The 16,498-nt window shown below is 35.6% G+C and overlaps 2 protein-coding genes across 2 annotated transcripts; one reads left to right on the forward strand and one right to left on the reverse strand.

The window, feature by feature from the left end:
• Positions 1–270: 270 nt before the first annotated feature.
• On the reverse strand, positions 271–3,458 carry hddc3 (HD domain containing 3). The gene is made up of 4 exons (XM_077713621.1): positions 3,201–3,458; positions 1,962–2,017; positions 1,626–1,866; positions 271–470 (listed from the first exon to the last, which is right to left on the reverse strand). The coding sequence occupies exons 1-4, from the start codon at positions 3,310–3,312 to the stop codon at positions 340–342; spliced, it is 540 nt and encodes a 179-aa protein (XP_077569747.1). The 5' UTR covers positions 3,313–3,458; the 3' UTR covers positions 271–339.
• A 1,330-nt stretch (positions 3,459–4,788) lies between these two features.
• vps33b (VPS33B late endosome and lysosome associated) lies at positions 4,789–14,930 on the forward strand. Its single transcript, XM_077713162.1, has 24 exons — positions 4,789–5,048; positions 5,139–5,249; positions 6,346–6,426; positions 6,494–6,555; positions 6,642–6,691; positions 8,418–8,485; positions 8,553–8,598; positions 8,688–8,782; positions 9,169–9,273; positions 9,388–9,478; positions 9,553–9,630; positions 10,152–10,225; positions 10,289–10,375; positions 10,445–10,535; positions 10,623–10,697; positions 11,470–11,534; positions 11,618–11,672; positions 11,764–11,810; positions 12,798–12,930; positions 13,502–13,575; positions 13,667–13,768; positions 13,841–13,916; positions 14,055–14,162; positions 14,769–14,930. The coding sequence occupies exons 2-24, from the start codon at positions 5,154–5,156 to the stop codon at positions 14,846–14,848; spliced, it is 1,839 nt and encodes a 612-aa protein (XP_077569288.1). The 5' UTR covers positions 4,789–5,048; positions 5,139–5,153; the 3' UTR covers positions 14,849–14,930.
• The last annotated feature ends 1,568 nt before the right edge of the window (positions 14,931–16,498 follow it).

Here is a 16,498-nt window from a genome sequence, read left to right on the forward strand (position 1 = left end):
GAAGAAGCTGAAATCACAGACACAGGAAAATACACTGTGTAGACCAAAATAAAATATCTAATAAATAAATAAGGTTACACTATATATATGTTGAAGAGACTGAACGCTAATGGCAGGATCTGTCCTTCAAATAATAATCATATATCCAATGTTCTTTACTTTCTGTATCAGTGCATATTATCCATTTGACAACTTGATGGCTGCATGACACAATATATATTTTTGTATAAAAGGTGAGACTTTCAGAAAAATGCAATACGAACGAACATATGCAAAGCAAATTATTTTATTGAATATTTTTTTAATGGAAACCATGAATTTCTTAGTATTGCTGATATGTTAGAGCTGAACTCCTCTCTGTCTGAATAGCTCTTCAAGCTTCTTCTCCAGAGCTGAGTTGGTACCTTTCAGGCCTTTGACAACGTCAGAGGCCCACACAAAATATTGCTGGACCCGCTCAGCGTCCCAGCCTGAAAAAGATGCACAACAGTGGGTCAAGTTGGATATATAATTGTATTTGAATAGCATTTGTTTAATGTTGAGACAAATACATTTTATTTCACTATACATACAATACAAAATTTAGTGAAAGCGATCACAATGGGTGAAGAATGTATTTCATTATTCATTCATTTTCTGAACCGCATACCTGTCAACTGGTACGTTCTCGCCGTAATTGGTACAACTGAAAGCCCATTTTTATATTGGTACGCTGTACACATGAAAATGGTACGCTAAACGGTGATTTTGAGAAAAAAAAATAAATTAAGGCACTTTCTAGCCATTTTTCACCATCCGCCATTGTTTCTTCCCGGAAACGCATGTCTGCCAAGTGATATATGTACCGGCGCCTCTGATTGGCTAAAAAAAAAAGATCATGATAAACATTTCGTTTTGTAACACTTTCACCATGTGATTTCCGTTTCCTGTCAAAAAAGTAAAGTGGTAAGATTTTCCATGTATTTATACATATATGTAAGGGCGAAAACAAAATTTGGTAAGATCACAAATGGTTCGAGGTTGACAGGTATGGAACCGCTTATCTTCAAAAGGCTCACAGTGGTGCTGGAGCTTATTCCAGTTAACTATGAGCAAGTTGGGGACACCCTGAATTGGTTGCCAGGCAATCGCAGGGTGAGTAAAATGAAAACTCCACACAGTGGGAATCCAACCCTTGACCCCAGAAGTTCTGGGTTAGAACTATGAGGCCGAAGTGCTACCCATTCATCTGTTGGGGCCCCTGTATTTCATCTCTCATTTTCTGAACTGCTTTATCCTCACTATGGTTGCGGGGGGTGATGGAGCTGATCCCAGCTGACTTTGTGCCAGAGGCGGGGAGACACTGAATTGGTGACCAGCCAATCCCAGGGTACAACTATCCATGTATTTGGAATTTGGGAGGAACCCGGAGTACCTGGAGAAACCCTATGAAGGCCCGGGGAGAACATTTTTCTCTCTGAATATTACATTGTAGGACTAGCAATTTCCCGTGGGACACCTGACCATTCCTCACATCACATCGGTTGGGAAACACTGACCTAGACTGTTTGCCAGTAAGCCTACATTTTAAAAACTGTTCTGTGTATATTTTCTTTCGGTAAAGAGACAGGCATTAATGTATTTACCGTCAGGTGTGCAGCGGTTCAAATCCCTGAGGTTGTAGAGTTTGTCTGCAAGTTTGACCAATTTGGCCTGGTGGCTACAGTGAGGTGCATGTTCCACCTGTAAGCGTTTCCTCTCCTGTTTGGATAGACTCTTATCATCTGTCACCTCCTGAACAACCCGAGTAACAACCTGTCCAAACTCAGTTTCCAACTCATGGGTCTTGGTGTCTGTATCCTCCAAAGTGTCATGAAGAAGAGCAGCCTTCAAGGAAAAGATCATACAAGCACATACTTTGTTTATTGGATGCAACAAAAGACATATGATAGGAATGTACTATAGACGTATGATAGACATACTTGCAATACCACGACGTCAGTGATACCAGCTTCATGGCTGAGAATCCTTGCTACTCCTTTGCAACAGAGACAGCAAAAAGAATTAGAAGAGCTTCAAGTGCCCAGCAATTTAGTAATCTCTAGCAGGGGTGGGCGAACTATTCCACACAGGGCTGCAGTGTGGATTTTCAGCAAAAATAAATAAAATCTTTAAAAAAATAATAATAATAATAAAAAATATATGTATATGTACATGTATATGTATTTGTATATGTATATGTTGATGTATACGTATACGCATACGCATACACACACACACACACCTATATCTACATCTACATCTACATCTACATCTACATCTACATCTACATCTACATCTACATCTACATCTACATCTACATCTACATCTACATCTACATCTACATCTACATCTACATCTACATCTACATCTACATCTACATCTACATCTACATCTACATCTACATCTACATCTACATCTACATCTACATCTACATCTACATCTACATCTACATCTACATCTACATCTACATCTACATCTACATCTACATCTACATCTACATCTACATCTACATCTACATATACATATACATATACATATACATATACATATACATATACATATACATATACATATACATATACATATACATATACATATATATATATATATATATATATATATATATATATATATATATATATATCAATGTGTGTGTGTGTGTGTGTGTGTGTGCGTGCGCGGGGGTTACGCACGCGCACACACACAAGCGCACGCACGCACGCACAGACACACACACACACACACACACACAGATTTTTTCAAGTTACAAAAACGTATTGTAACCAATTAATTTCGGAAGTAGAGGTACGACTGTATGTATCAGTGATAGAAAGAAAATATCTGTGCAAATGTCACAGGTAACCCTATATTTGATTAAAAATAATAATTTTGAGACCTGTCAGATCATGTAAACCACATTTATGAAAAATTGACCTTATATGACAGGAATGGAGATATAAATACTAATTTCAATATAATCTATCATAGAAAGTTAACTTCTCCTGACTAATTTACATGTATTTCATGTGTTGTTGTTTTTGGCGTGAATCTTTTATTTTACATGCAAAATTTTGAATATAGGGTTCAATTTTTTTTCAGGTTCCAAAATACACAATAGACTTTTTGGCTATTGTATTAGATATTTTACCTGCATCTTATGATTGGATTTAGGAACTCACCGATGGGGTGGTTGATATACGGCGTTTTCTCTGGGTCTTTACGGCGCTGGTTTCGATGCTTTTCAGCGGCGAAATTCACGGTCTCTAACAACAATACGGTTTCTGTGTTCATAATTTAGTCGCAACCATTGAGTTCGTAACCAAAGATAGAGAACGAGTTTTCGATGTGTTATGAATACGTTCAAATAGTTTGAGCATTACGTAGGTGTTCAGATGCAGCGGTATCCGGTAAGAAACATTTCGTTGTTGGCATTTGTTCCAGCACAGGTTGGTACTTGCCATCCTCATAACAACATTACATGATTTACTTTGGGATAGGTAAAAATGCATTTGTACTTTTTACTGTATATAGATGTATATATGTCTATATGTATATATATACATATATATATATATATATATATATATATATATATATATATATATATATATATATATATATATATATATATATATATATATATATATATATATATATATATATATATATATATATATATATATATATATATATATATATATATATATATATATATATATATATATATATATATATATATATATATATATATATATATATATATATATATATATATATATATATATATATATATATATATATATATATATATATATATATATATATATATATATATATATATATATATATATATATATATATATATATATATATATATATATATATATATATATATATATATATATATATATATATATATATATATATATATATATATATATATATATATATATATATATATATATATATATATATATATATATATATATATATATATATATATATATATATATATATATATATATATATATATATATATATATATATATATATATATATATATATATATATATATATATATATATATATATATATATATATATATATATATATATATATATATATATATATATATATATATATATATATATATATATATATATATATATATATATATGTACCATACATGATAATAATTAGTCGATTATGATAATATATACTTTATCTCATGGTCGAAAGCAGTTTTTTTATGGTTGTACCTAGAAAAGAAATGCTATTACTTAATTATTCATTACATATCCCAGGCAGGCCCACATAAAATATTTCTGGAATCCAGTCAGTCTGAAAAAAAATGGAGTATATAAATAAAGTAAATGATTTCAAAAACAAACCCTGAAAATAAATAACCCAGAAAAAAACTAAGTTAAAAAAAATACAAAATTAATTACCCAGAAAAAAAAACAAAGTTGAAAAAAATAAATTAAAAAAAAACTTTAAAATTAATTAATCAGAAACACAGAGTTGTGGAAAGACATAATTCAAAAACAACCCCAGAAAAGGAATTATTTAGAAAGACAGAGTTTTAAAAAATGATTGATTTAAAAAAAAACTGCAAAAATAAATTAATTTGAAAAACCGTCTGTGCATTTTTTATTTTTAAAGTGAATACAGTAGGCTTCCTTACTTCCGTATGTATTCCCCCCTTAATTTAAAAAATGAAAAATAAAATTAGTGTCCAGTAGACGGCAGTATACATACCATTTGCTATCAACAAAACACTGGTGAAGAGGAAGAACCACTTGGCGGCTGTCAACATCCTGCAATTGATCAATTCTGTCATCCCTAACATCATATAGTATTGTATTTTTTTCCCACAAATAATCACTTTACTAAAAATGGTTGAAATCCGCGTTGCTACAACTACACCATGACCCTACTGTCAAGACAGATGTACCAGTTTATTTTATTTTTATATTTTTGCATAAAACAGATTTAGCAGCGGGGGGAAGGAAAATCACTTTCCTGAGGTGAGCCCACTCGAGGTCTTTATTCATATCAAAACACTTTAATGTTTTGAATGCTTATAATACGTTGGTAATCGGTGGATCTGCGTACAGATTTGGTTCGTCAGCATGGCTACTAGTGCCAGGAAAGACTCCCCGGAACTCCCTGACTTCTCTTTGCTCAAGAGACTAGCAAGAGACCAGCTGATCTACCTTCTAGAACAGGTCAGAATGGAGAAACTTTAGCACAGAACTATTGTTTTAAACCATTTATTTGGCTGCCAAGCCCGCCCAGTTAAACTGGATTGGACGTCTGTCGACGTTAATGGCCATTAGTCAAGTGCAGGTTGCTACTGTGCACCCTTTCGTTTTCGATTCATTTAAACTTTTTAATTGCCAAAACGTCGACAATATTCTTTTTATTCTTTCATTCATTTACTGAACTCCTTCATCCTCATTAGGGTCTCAGGGGTGCTGGGGCCTATCCCAGCTGACTTCGGGCACGGGGTGGAGGCCATCCTGAAATGGTGTCCAGCCAATCTTAGGGCACGAGGAGACCAACAACCATTCACGTGCACACTCATAGCTAGGGGCAATTTAGGAAGTCAAATCGCCCTATCATGCATGTCTTTGGAATGTGGGAATACTCGGGGGAAAACCCATGCGTGCCCGGGGTGAACATGCAAACTCCCCTCAAGTGGACCGACCTGGATTTGAACCCACGGCCCCAGAACTGTGAGGTCTAACCACTCATCTGCTGGGCCACTCGTAGACACCATTGTTGATAAATAAATTGAAAGTTTGTTTATTAACCCTTTGCCTATCATTTACAACGTTGACATCCAATTCTTTCAAACTGGTTGGACAAGGTGCCGCCTCGTGGTGTAGAGGTTCACTCGCTGGACTTCGCAGCTTCGCAGTTCACTCACTTGGCAGGCGCGGGCTCAATTTCCGCTGGTGGTCGTATGATTGGGGGTGTTTGTCTCCGTGTGCCCTCTGGCTGAATGGCGACCAGTCTAGGACGTAGTCTGCCTTTCGCCCTAAGACAGCTAGGTTAGGCTCCGGCAACCTTTGCAACCCTTTCGAGGATGGGTGGTATGGAAGATGAATGAAAAAATGGATGGTTGGACAAGCTGTGAACGTTTAGAGCCATTGTCGATGGTTGGCGTCCAATTTATTTTGACTGGGAGGGATTACAGCAACATTCACTGACAGCCTCTCCCAGTCAAAACGGAATTTACGTCTAGCGCCGTCAATAGCAACCAATAAATTAAAAGCCATTTCATTACCAGGTGCTAATTCATCCCATCATTTTATGTAGCTTCCAGGAAGGAAGGACCTTTTTATTGAAGCAGACTTGATGAGCCCTTTGGATCGTATTGCCAACGTTTCCATTCTAAAGGTGACACTTCAGATTTATATTCCCTGCAATGAATCACATTTTAAAACATTCTCTGTTCTTTCAACAGCAACATGATGTTGACAAGTTATACAAAGTAGAATATAGACCCATAATCAGCACATCAGATCAGTGAGTACTCATCATACATATACTTAAAGCCTATGCTAGAATACGTCAACAGTCAGAAGTCAAACAATATGCCTTATTTTTCTTAGGATTTGTTTTCTGATCCGACCAAGAATAAAAACAGTGAAGTGGATATGTGGTAAGTTTGGCCTTATTTTTTTGTTTTGTTTATTGTTTACAGGCATTTCGTGAAGTTTTACAATTAACATCACCAACATACTGTAATACCTTGACATGCGAGGGCCCCAACATACGAGAAATTTGAGATACGAGTAAAATTCCGAGCAAGTATTTGCCTTGAGATACAAGACAATTTTGAAACCCGGGCATAGAAAACAGCCAGGTGGCCGAGAGACGCTGCTTATGATAACAGCGCACTGTCTTTCTCGTCGCATCGCCCTCGTTTAAAGATATCTACGAACACTGGTTGGAGCGTTGTATTTTTTTCATTGTTTTTTTTTGGCGTTAGTCGGTACTGAATTAAGGGAAAAACAATGGGTCCTAAGTAAGCAGGTGCAATGAAGGGTAGTGCGAAAAAAGGCGTATGATTACAATCGATATTGAGCATAAAATTGTCAAAAAATGAGTCGTCTACGCGTGATGGAGCTGGCTCACCAATACGAGATGAGCACCTGGATAATTTGGCAAGTGGTTGTGCGTTATCTTATTGTCAGGACATTTTTGTACGTCATTTTCATTTTTTGAAGGGGAGACTAAAGCAAACAACCCTAGATGAGTTCCTTTGAAAAGCTCTGGCTAAAAGTGAAGGGAGAAGTAAGGCAAAAAGAGCCAAGCCCGAAGAAGTAGAACTAGTAAAAAAAAATTAAAACTAAACTAGAATTAAGTTTAGTATAAAGTAAGATTAAAACTTATTTTTTAAGTGTGTCTGTATCGTAATCTAAGTTCATTTAAATTAAATTTATGTTTATGTTACGAGCGCGTGTAAAAGTTTTCTCTCTTCCTCCCCTCCGAGCACTCCCCATTGTACTGAATAATGTCCCATTTTAGTATTGAATATCATAACCACTAGATATTCATTTGTTACCCTGTTCGTATATGGTGACTTGGAAACAATAAAAATATGATTTTTCATTGTAGTATCCTGTTTTTTTTTTTCAGTGACTTGGAACAAATTAATTTTTATTTAGTTCATTTCTATGAGAATAGTTTATTTGACATAGGAGTAAAGCGACATATGAGCTCTGTCCCAGACCGGAACGCATTAAGCTCGCAAGGCATTACTCTATAACAGTTTTCTAAATTGTTTCATTTTATGTTTATTTATTTAAATCTACTGTGTATATACAGTGTTCCCTCGCTACTTCGCGCTTCAGCTATCGCAGACTCAGCTTTGCGGATTTTTTTCAGGAAAAAAAAATAAATTTAAAGATATTAAGTTAAAATTATAAATGACATCATTTTACAAGAGGTGGAAACAAAATATTCAATAAGAATTAGTAATTGCATAAAAAAAGCCAAAGAAATGGTCAATAACATGGTGAGAGTTCAGGAATCGCATTGATGACGTCATGGCTGTTTACAGGGGCATCTTCACCGCCCAAAAAAACAATGTTCACAACTCCCAATAACGATGTTTCTTACGTGCAAAAAAACTCCGGAAGATCCTCCATACGGACTACAATGATGTTTTTGCTTGGTGGTGCTTTTGTGCACGTGTTAGACGTTTCTTTAAGCACTTTTGAAGGGGCAACCCTACTTCGCGGAAATGCACTTATTGCGGGTGGTCCCGGTCCCCATTAACCGCAATAACCGAGGGAACACTGTACTCGTCATTGCGATGACTCGGTCTTACTATAATGTCAATGATTTCTGCCAAACCTCTGATAGATACATTTTCTGTACAGATGTGGTTAATGCAGACAAATCCGCTGAGAAATGTAGAAGATACAAAATTATATTTACCCCTCAGAAGGTATTTGATATTCTCATGTTTAAACTGAATTAAAGCTATTGCTTATATGCTATCCTTGGTCTTCTAGTTTTATGCATGTGAGACAGTGCTGGAGGAGCAGGGGGTCTTTGGAGGTATATTTTATTGATAACCTATTGTATTTATATTTTATCCTCAAGTCTTTAAAAGTGGTAAAATTCTTATTGGGATTTTTTTTTAACAGATGTGACGATAGATGAATGGTCCTTTTATCTACTTCCTTTGGATGATGACATCATTAGTCTTGAACTCCCAGAGTTTTTTGCAGACAGCTATCTGGTAAACATTACTCACAATGTCAGAGCTAAATAACCAGCTTTCAATTCAAAATGTATATTTTTATAGCAGTCGAGCACAAAGCTAAACAAACATTTTTAAAGTGACAAAATGGTGTTCCAATGCCACTAGCCATAGCTGCATTTCGAATCAATGGCCTGTCAGACAAAGGCAAAACGTCAGATTTAAGTAATAATTTTAACCAATGGTTATTTTATTTTAGACATTCATACAATTTTTTGTCAATTGTATAATGCAATTTAAAAAAAAGAATGTTGCCTGTGTCATAATTACGATTATTTTTCACTGCTTACTCTGATTTTAACATGTTCTGATTTGATTTGATTTTCTGTTTCTGCATTTTCTTTTACTTGATTTTATTCCCCAAGGCTGGAGATTTGCGATGGGTCAGGACAATTGGCAGCGCGCTACATCTTCTTCACTCCATTTATGGACCATTTTCAAATGTTTACGGAATTGGAAGATGTTCAAAGGTATAGTAGGTTCTGTAAGAGATGTTCAGGATTTGAGTTTTATGTTATTGATCATCGCTTGTTTCAAAAAGTATAGGTAGCTGACACTTTTTTTGGTCCTTTTTATTGTATCAGATGGCATGTGAGTCGTGGAGAGAGCAAGCAGAAGAGGGAGATCAAAAGCCTCGGAATTCTGAAATTGGAAATGTTTTTGTAATTGATAGGGGTGAGACAATGTGACTCTTTCTCACTTTGAATTATGCAGACTTTGCTCAATCACGTTGTCTAATGTCGTTACAGACGTGGATTTTGTGACTCCTATGTGTTCACAAGTGGTTTATGAAGGACTTGTGGATGATGTTTTTAAAATCAAATGTGGTGGGTAGAATTTTATTCCATGAAAATATAAGGACAATGTTTGGACATTTACTTTTTGGCTTATCCCCCTCACATTATAGTACACTTTAAAAATAATGGATTGTTGTACATATAATCTTATTTGTTACCATCGTTTGGGGAGCCTATGTTAAAAAAAATCTGAAACAAATATTTCCAAGATGTTTAGAAGGGATGTCTTTTAGTTTACATTTCAGTAAGACTAAAGGTAATTATTTTCACATCAGAAAATGACTTGAACATAGACTCAATATATTTTTCTGGTATGTTCTTTCATTAAAATGTCTCATTGCAACAAGAAGGGAAAATATAATTTTTGTGGCATACTAATTTTCTTCTGATCAGCCAAAGTGTCCCCACAGCTGCAGTCCAAAATCTCTTTGAATCAGCGGTTGTTTCATTTTAGCAAATAATTTTTTAGCAATTGTGATTTGTCAGAGCGTAGGTAGATATTTTCATAGTTTGAAATAACATACGGTAATGACAGAGATCTTTCCCCACAGGTTGTGTTGAATTTGGGCCTGATGTCTCCTCTTCAGACAAAAGTATCAAAGTCATGCTGAACTCTCAAGATAAGGTAAATCTGCCTTTACAGAGTTTCTTAACTCAAACATTATTTTGAAAGTCACTTGTCTTTTAGGTCTTCAATGAAATCAGAAATGAACATTTTTCCAACGTCTTTAGCTTTCTCAGTCAAAAAGCCAGGAACCTCCAGACTGCATATGATGTAAGCCAGTATAATTACAGTCTTCATTTGACTTAACGTAGCTAACAGTTATTTTGAAAATTCCAATAGAAAAGTCAAGGAATGGACATAAAGCAGATGAAAACGTTTGTGTCAGAAGAACTTAAGGGGTTAAAACAAGAACATCGGCTCTTAAGCCTCCGTAGGTGTTGACCCAAAATATTCGGTATCACCTTTTTGTGCTTGATTCGGAGCAAAATGTGTGGCTAACTGACTGTTGTTTCCATAGACATCAGTGCAAGTGAATCCATGATGAAGAAGAAAACCAAACACGATTTCCAGGACCTTTTGAAGACTGAACATTGTGGGTTCATTTTGTTTAATGCTAGTACAGTCATACCTCTACTTTTTTCAGGTTACAACATTTTTTATATGCTAATGAGTGACTCGAGATACGAACAAGATCCAAGTTACAAAATCCCCTAAAAAGTAAATGCATTTCCTTATCCGTTATTTTATTATGAAAATATTGTCACGAATGCATTGATTCTCACTTTAGAGACCCCGCTCCCCTCTACTGGGCTTCTATCTCATAATGACAATAAAAGCATTCTATTCAATTGGCTGTTTCACAACAAACACTATCCGTGTTTCCATGTCCACCTCGGCTAAATTCTCACCTTATTAATGATTGAAATTCCCTTTATAAAGTGATTACAAACTGTACAACTGCAACGCGGCACATGTTTTCACACACACACAGGGCACACGTAAAAATCTATAATGTACTACACACATTTTCATATGCCTTATTCATTTTAATACATTAATCAATATTTTTTCTCATTTTTTTTACACATCCTCACTTCTTTCATACAAAATTCGGACATTTCGACGAATTTTAATGGGTTTAGTTGTGTGAGGACTGTGGAACGAATTAGAGAATTTACATATAAAGTACTGCTCTACTTACAAAATTTTCAAGTTACGAAAAAAGTTCTTGAACCAATTAGTTTTGTAAGCAGTGGTATGACTGTAATGTCTTTATTTTTTGTGTGTTTTCTTTTGTTTTGTTTTCTGGAGGGGGCAATTAAATATTAAGCACGTTGTTCTACTATTTTCTTAATTCCTCACAGCTTTATTGGAAGGTTTTGAAATCCGTGAATGCATATCTTTCATTGAAGAACATATCAACATGCAGGTCGGTTTGTTTAAGTGGTTAGTGTTCCTCAGTGTGTTTCATGTTAATAAAGGCTAACCTAATGAGTTTATTTTCTTCTTTAGGTATCCATGATAGAAAGTCTTCGACTGCTTTGTCTTCTATCCTTAACGGAAAATGGTATGTTTGCTTTTATATGTAGATATGTTTTTTTTTTTTAAAGCTATGCCTGTTTGTGACTCTATTGCACTTTCATTAATGTATACTGCAGGTTTGCTGCCAAAAGACTACCGTTCTTTAAAAACACAGTATTTACAGGTGAGATTTCACATCTGCTGCTGTATCTGGCTTTTGATTATTGTGATAGCAAAGAATAGTACAATGACAAAAATACTATGATAAGTGTTAGGCATTAGACATTCCCAAATAAATCAATAATATTAATCAATAATAATTGTGGAAATACAAGTGAGCAAAGCTTATAATTAAATGCAAGCATGAATGATTATAATAATAATGAACTTAGGGGGCGAGCAAAGCATTTTCTAAGGAAGGCCAGGCTTATTGTTCATCGCAAGCAAATGTATGATAACATGACATAAAAACCCTGACAATAAAAAAAAATGTTTTCTGCTTCATAATTAGCTGAGCTAAACCCGTAGAATCCTCATGGTCTGTAGCTATATTACAGGTGCATCTCAATATGAAGAGTACCTTTGTTGCATTTATTATACACAATTTTATGTCATACGTACTCCATAATATGGCCGGCCCGGCGGATGAGTGGTTATAGCGCATCGGGCTCACGGAGGTTGACCTTGGTTCAAATCCAGGTCGTTCCACCTGTGTGGAGTTTGAATGTTCTCCATGGGCCTGCGTGGGATTTCTCCGGCTACTCCGGTTTCAGCCCACGTTCCAAAGATAGGCTGATTGGACATTCTAAATTTCCCCTAGGTAAAATTAATAATGATCAGTAAAACAGTTATAGCAGTAGTGAGGTTTCCTTGATGCAGAGCTAGTATATGTGATCAATGCGAAAGGAGTTCATATTTTTTGACTGGCTCTGGTTTGTCAATGGTAGCCAGTGATTAATTAAAACTGTTTTTTCAGTGCATTCTGATGACATTGCAGGGGTTTTGTTAGCTTTAAAAAATGTGTCATTACATTTCTTTCCAAAGGTTTGTTTGTTAGATAATTTAAAAATGCTGTTAATCGTTGGTGTTTGGTTACATTCCCAACTGTCTTGTGAATGGTCGAATGTGATATAATGTATTGTTATTTCTTCCCCATTTTTTCCTTCACTAGAGCTATGGGGTGGATCACCTTCTCACATTTGCCAATCTTAAACAGTCTGGCCTGCTTGTGGAGCAACAGCAGGGCGAAACTCTGACTGTAATGGAGAGCAAAATGGGAAAACTGGTCAATGACAAGACGGCAGGTAAAGACAGGTTTTTACATTTAACATGACTTGATGAGACATATGGGTATTCTATTTCTTGCTGGTCACGCCTGCTTGTTTAGAACCAAAAGACAATTATTGTGCTATTAGAAAATATATATCTTTTGCAAAATGGGTGTTAAACAAATACAATATTGAGTTTAAACTCTTAGAAAAGGTTAAGAAATTCAATCACTCGTCTATTGGGATCCAACAATCGTTTTTGGGCACTATAAAAAAATTCTACTCTGTACGTTGTACGGTTTGGACAAACGTAGCCAGAGAATCTTAACATACACACGCACACATCCATCCATAAATCACGCTTTATAAGGATTATAGATGACTGCCGAGGTCAAAGCCTCGCCACCACTTTGGAATGCAGAACATTGTGCTGCCATCTTGGTGCGTTTCAATTGTTTACGCCTTTCCCAACTCGATAAGAAATGAGAACTCTGTTTTTGGCATAATTAGTGAAAAGTGACAGTGCAAATGTATATTAAGTATGCACAAAAGGAATGTGGAATATATACAGAAGCAGGCGTATTTATTTCTAATATTGTTTTATCAGGGAAGCTGACAGATGCCTTTTTCTCTTTGGCGAGAAAAAGCAATTTTAGGGCTCTGAGCAGAAAGCTCAATTTGGTAATATATTAACCTTCTTTCTTTCCTTTCTCATCAAATTTGATTTTAATATTCCAATTCTCATTTGGTCGGATGTTGTTTTTACGATAAGGTACCCAAGTCAGATAACGAGTATGACCTGCGTGTTCCAAAAGACATGGCTTACGTCTTCAGTGGTGCTTATGTTCCATTGAGCTGCAAACTTATTGAACAGGTAATTAGGCAGGATTTCTTTCATCTATTTTCAATCAATGACGAATCAGTCTATTTTGTATACGATTTATAGGTGTTAGAGCGAGGTGGTTGGGCTGGCCTTGAAGAAGTCACCAAATTGCTAAATGGAAATGAGTTTGCTGTCACAGGTGAAATTTTGATTTACTTTGTGCCTTAATGTCCCTTAATAAAACCTTTATCTATTTGGGTGGAGCCACTGTTATGGAAATGTAAATGTGTACTGGCTTTGATTGAAGATGTTCCAAAAGTCTTCTTTTTGGTGCCAGGCAAAAATGGAGCAAAAACTGAGAATCAACGCATTGTCATCGTCATGTTCCTTGGCGGGTGCACCTATTCTGAGATTTCAGCTTTACGCTTTCTTGGTAGAGAAAAAGGTACATTTGTTTGAAATGGCACATCACTCAAATGATATTTACTTTAAAGACAACTTGATGTTTGATTTCCTCTGGAGTTAAACAGTGATTCCGGAATATATTATTCCAAGACCGTGCAATATATTTATACTGAATTTCAAGTATTTTTAATATTAGACAAAAAAATATTTTGACAAAAATGTGCTCATTCTTAGTTATAACTTCAAATTTAATCATAGTTTGTAGTAAACTGAAATAGGGGTTATTCTGGTATTCAACTATTACAATGCATCATACAATTTCTGTAATTACTGTACAATAAAGCGCACCTGACTGTAAACCGTACCGTTGAAATTTTACAAAATGCAGGATAAAACATGTATAAATAGACTCACTTTACTATAACCCAAAGGTGTTCATTTGTTAATTTGGGATATTTACATCAACGGCTGTTACACAGAAATATCTGATCGATCAAAAAATTGTTTATTGACCAAACAAACACATAAACAGGTGGAAAAGTCGTAATATTATAAGATTTAAGTCGTTTTCTAGTTTTTACTTCCCGTTTGGTTTCAATCTTTTGGCAACTTGTATTAATGTTTTGTTGTTGTTTTTTTTAAACAGGATATAAATTTATTGTGGTAACAACTGCAATCACAAGTAGCTCAAGACTCTTGGAAGCTTTGCTGGGCAATCATTTATGACACATCAGCTCACCGTGATGGACATCAGACATTCCTGTTTAATAAAATGTGCAATGACAATAAATATTTTTATTTTACTCGAGGATGAGGTGTGTATGATTGAACTCCCTCTGACAATTGGATTTGCTACATAAGAATTAAATGTACAGTTGCCCCAATATATAGTTTTATTTATCTTTTTAAATGTTTCCATCTTACAAAATGGACTGAATGTTCACAAATCGGCCTATGTCACCTTGTATTGTCATGGAAATAAAAATACAATATTAAAGGGAAATCCAAATATTACAAAAGAAACTAAATGAAACTAGAAACTAATTCTTTTTTAATTATCCTCTGTGATTGGTTGGCCACTGACTCAGGGTCAATGTTCCCTCCAAGCTGTGCGCAATTGCGCACTACTCTCGTCTTCTCTGCGCAGCAGCAATCAAATGGAGCGCACAAAATAAAATCCAAACTTTTTTATTTTTTATTTTTATTTCCCCCTTTTACCCATGATTGTATCTTTGTATATTTTTCAATTTCATTTTATTATTTCTTAATACATTCCTTTTTATCTTACTGTGCAAATAGAAGAACAAGTGGTGAAATCGGGTGAGAACTGTCTAAATCTGCTGTGTGTGTGGTTGTGTGCGTGTGTCAAGTATGTGTGATTGTTTGTCTTCAACCTACACAATGGACTATAAATGGAAATTAGCCCTCGGCTACAATCTTACATATATATGTTCATTAACTTAAATATAAAGATTTTCATTAATATGTCCTATCCCTTATTAAATAAATCAAAGCAATATCATGAAAAAATATCGCATATAAATGGGAACTTGACTATCCCAAGTGACACGTTCAGCAGAAAAGTCATTTGAACGAGAATGAGAAGTGAGAAGGACAATAAGGTAAAATTTAAGTCGGATTTGTGCATATTTTAATGGCATTTGTGAGGATGTTTTATGCATAGATATTTTTCCATTCATTTTCTGAACCACTTTATCCACTTTATCACTCATGGGGCGTGCTGGAGCCTATCCCTGCTGACTTTGGGCCAGGGGCGGGGTACACCCTATATCGGTGGCCAGCCGATCGCAGGGCACAAGAAGACGGACAGCCATGCACTCTCAGACCCATACCTAGGGGCAATTTTAGAGTGTTCAATCAGCCTACAATGCATCTTATTAAGATGTGGGAGGAAACGGAGTACTCAGAGAAAACCCACGCAGGGCAGGGAGAATATGCAAATTCAACACAGGCGGACCGACCTGAATTTGAACCCAGGACCTCAGAGCTGTAAGGCCAACGCGCAAACCACTCATCCACCGGGCCGCCCATTTATAGATATGAATCATTACATTTTATTATTACTAAATATTTTATGTGTAGTAGTCATGCACCTGCTTATGGCAGATGTGATACTGGTGTGTGCCCATAGCGAGCAATGATGATGTCTCTCACACTGGTACTCAGTGTGCTCAGGGAGGTTGTCTTTCTGCCCAGACAAACAGAAAAATTGAGGGAACATTGTTCAGGGTGTACCCGCCACTGGCCCAGAGTCAGCGGGACAAGGCTCCAGCACCCCCTGCGACCCTAATGATGATATAGCGGTTAAGAAAATGAATGAATTAATGATCTCCCTAAACGTATCATCCACCCAGC

Source organism: Stigmatopora nigra, chromosome 3 (assembly GCF_051989575.1).
Source record: "Stigmatopora nigra isolate UIUO_SnigA chromosome 3, RoL_Snig_1.1, whole genome shotgun sequence".
NCBI classification, from domain to species: domain Eukaryota; kingdom Metazoa; phylum Chordata; class Actinopteri; order Syngnathiformes; family Syngnathidae; genus Stigmatopora; species Stigmatopora nigra.

Bases quoted from the DNA above. Each gene is read 5' to 3' on its own strand.
- hddc3 (XM_077713621.1), bottom strand. From the start codon at position 3,312: ATGAACACAGAAACCGTATTGTTGTTAGAGACCGTGAATTTCGCCGCT. The intron at 1,867-1,961 runs GTATGTCTATCA...TTTTCCTTGAAG, and splicing joins CTGACGTCGTGGTATTGCAA to GCTGCTCTTCTTCATGACAC. The intron at 471-1,625 runs GTAAATACATTA...CATCTTTTTCAG, and splicing joins GAACCGCTGCACACCTGACG to GCTGGGACGCTGAGCGGGTC.
- vps33b (XM_077713162.1), top strand. From the start codon at position 5,154: ATGGCTACTAGTGCCAGGAAAGACTCCCCGGAACTCCCTGACTTCTCT. The intron at 6,556-6,641 runs GTGAGTACTCAT...TATTTTTCTTAG, and splicing joins ATAATCAGCACATCAGATCA to GATTTGTTTTCTGATCCGAC. The intron at 11,535-11,617 runs GTCGGTTTGTTT...TTTCTTCTTTAG, and splicing joins AAGAACATATCAACATGCAG to GTATCCATGATAGAAAGTCT.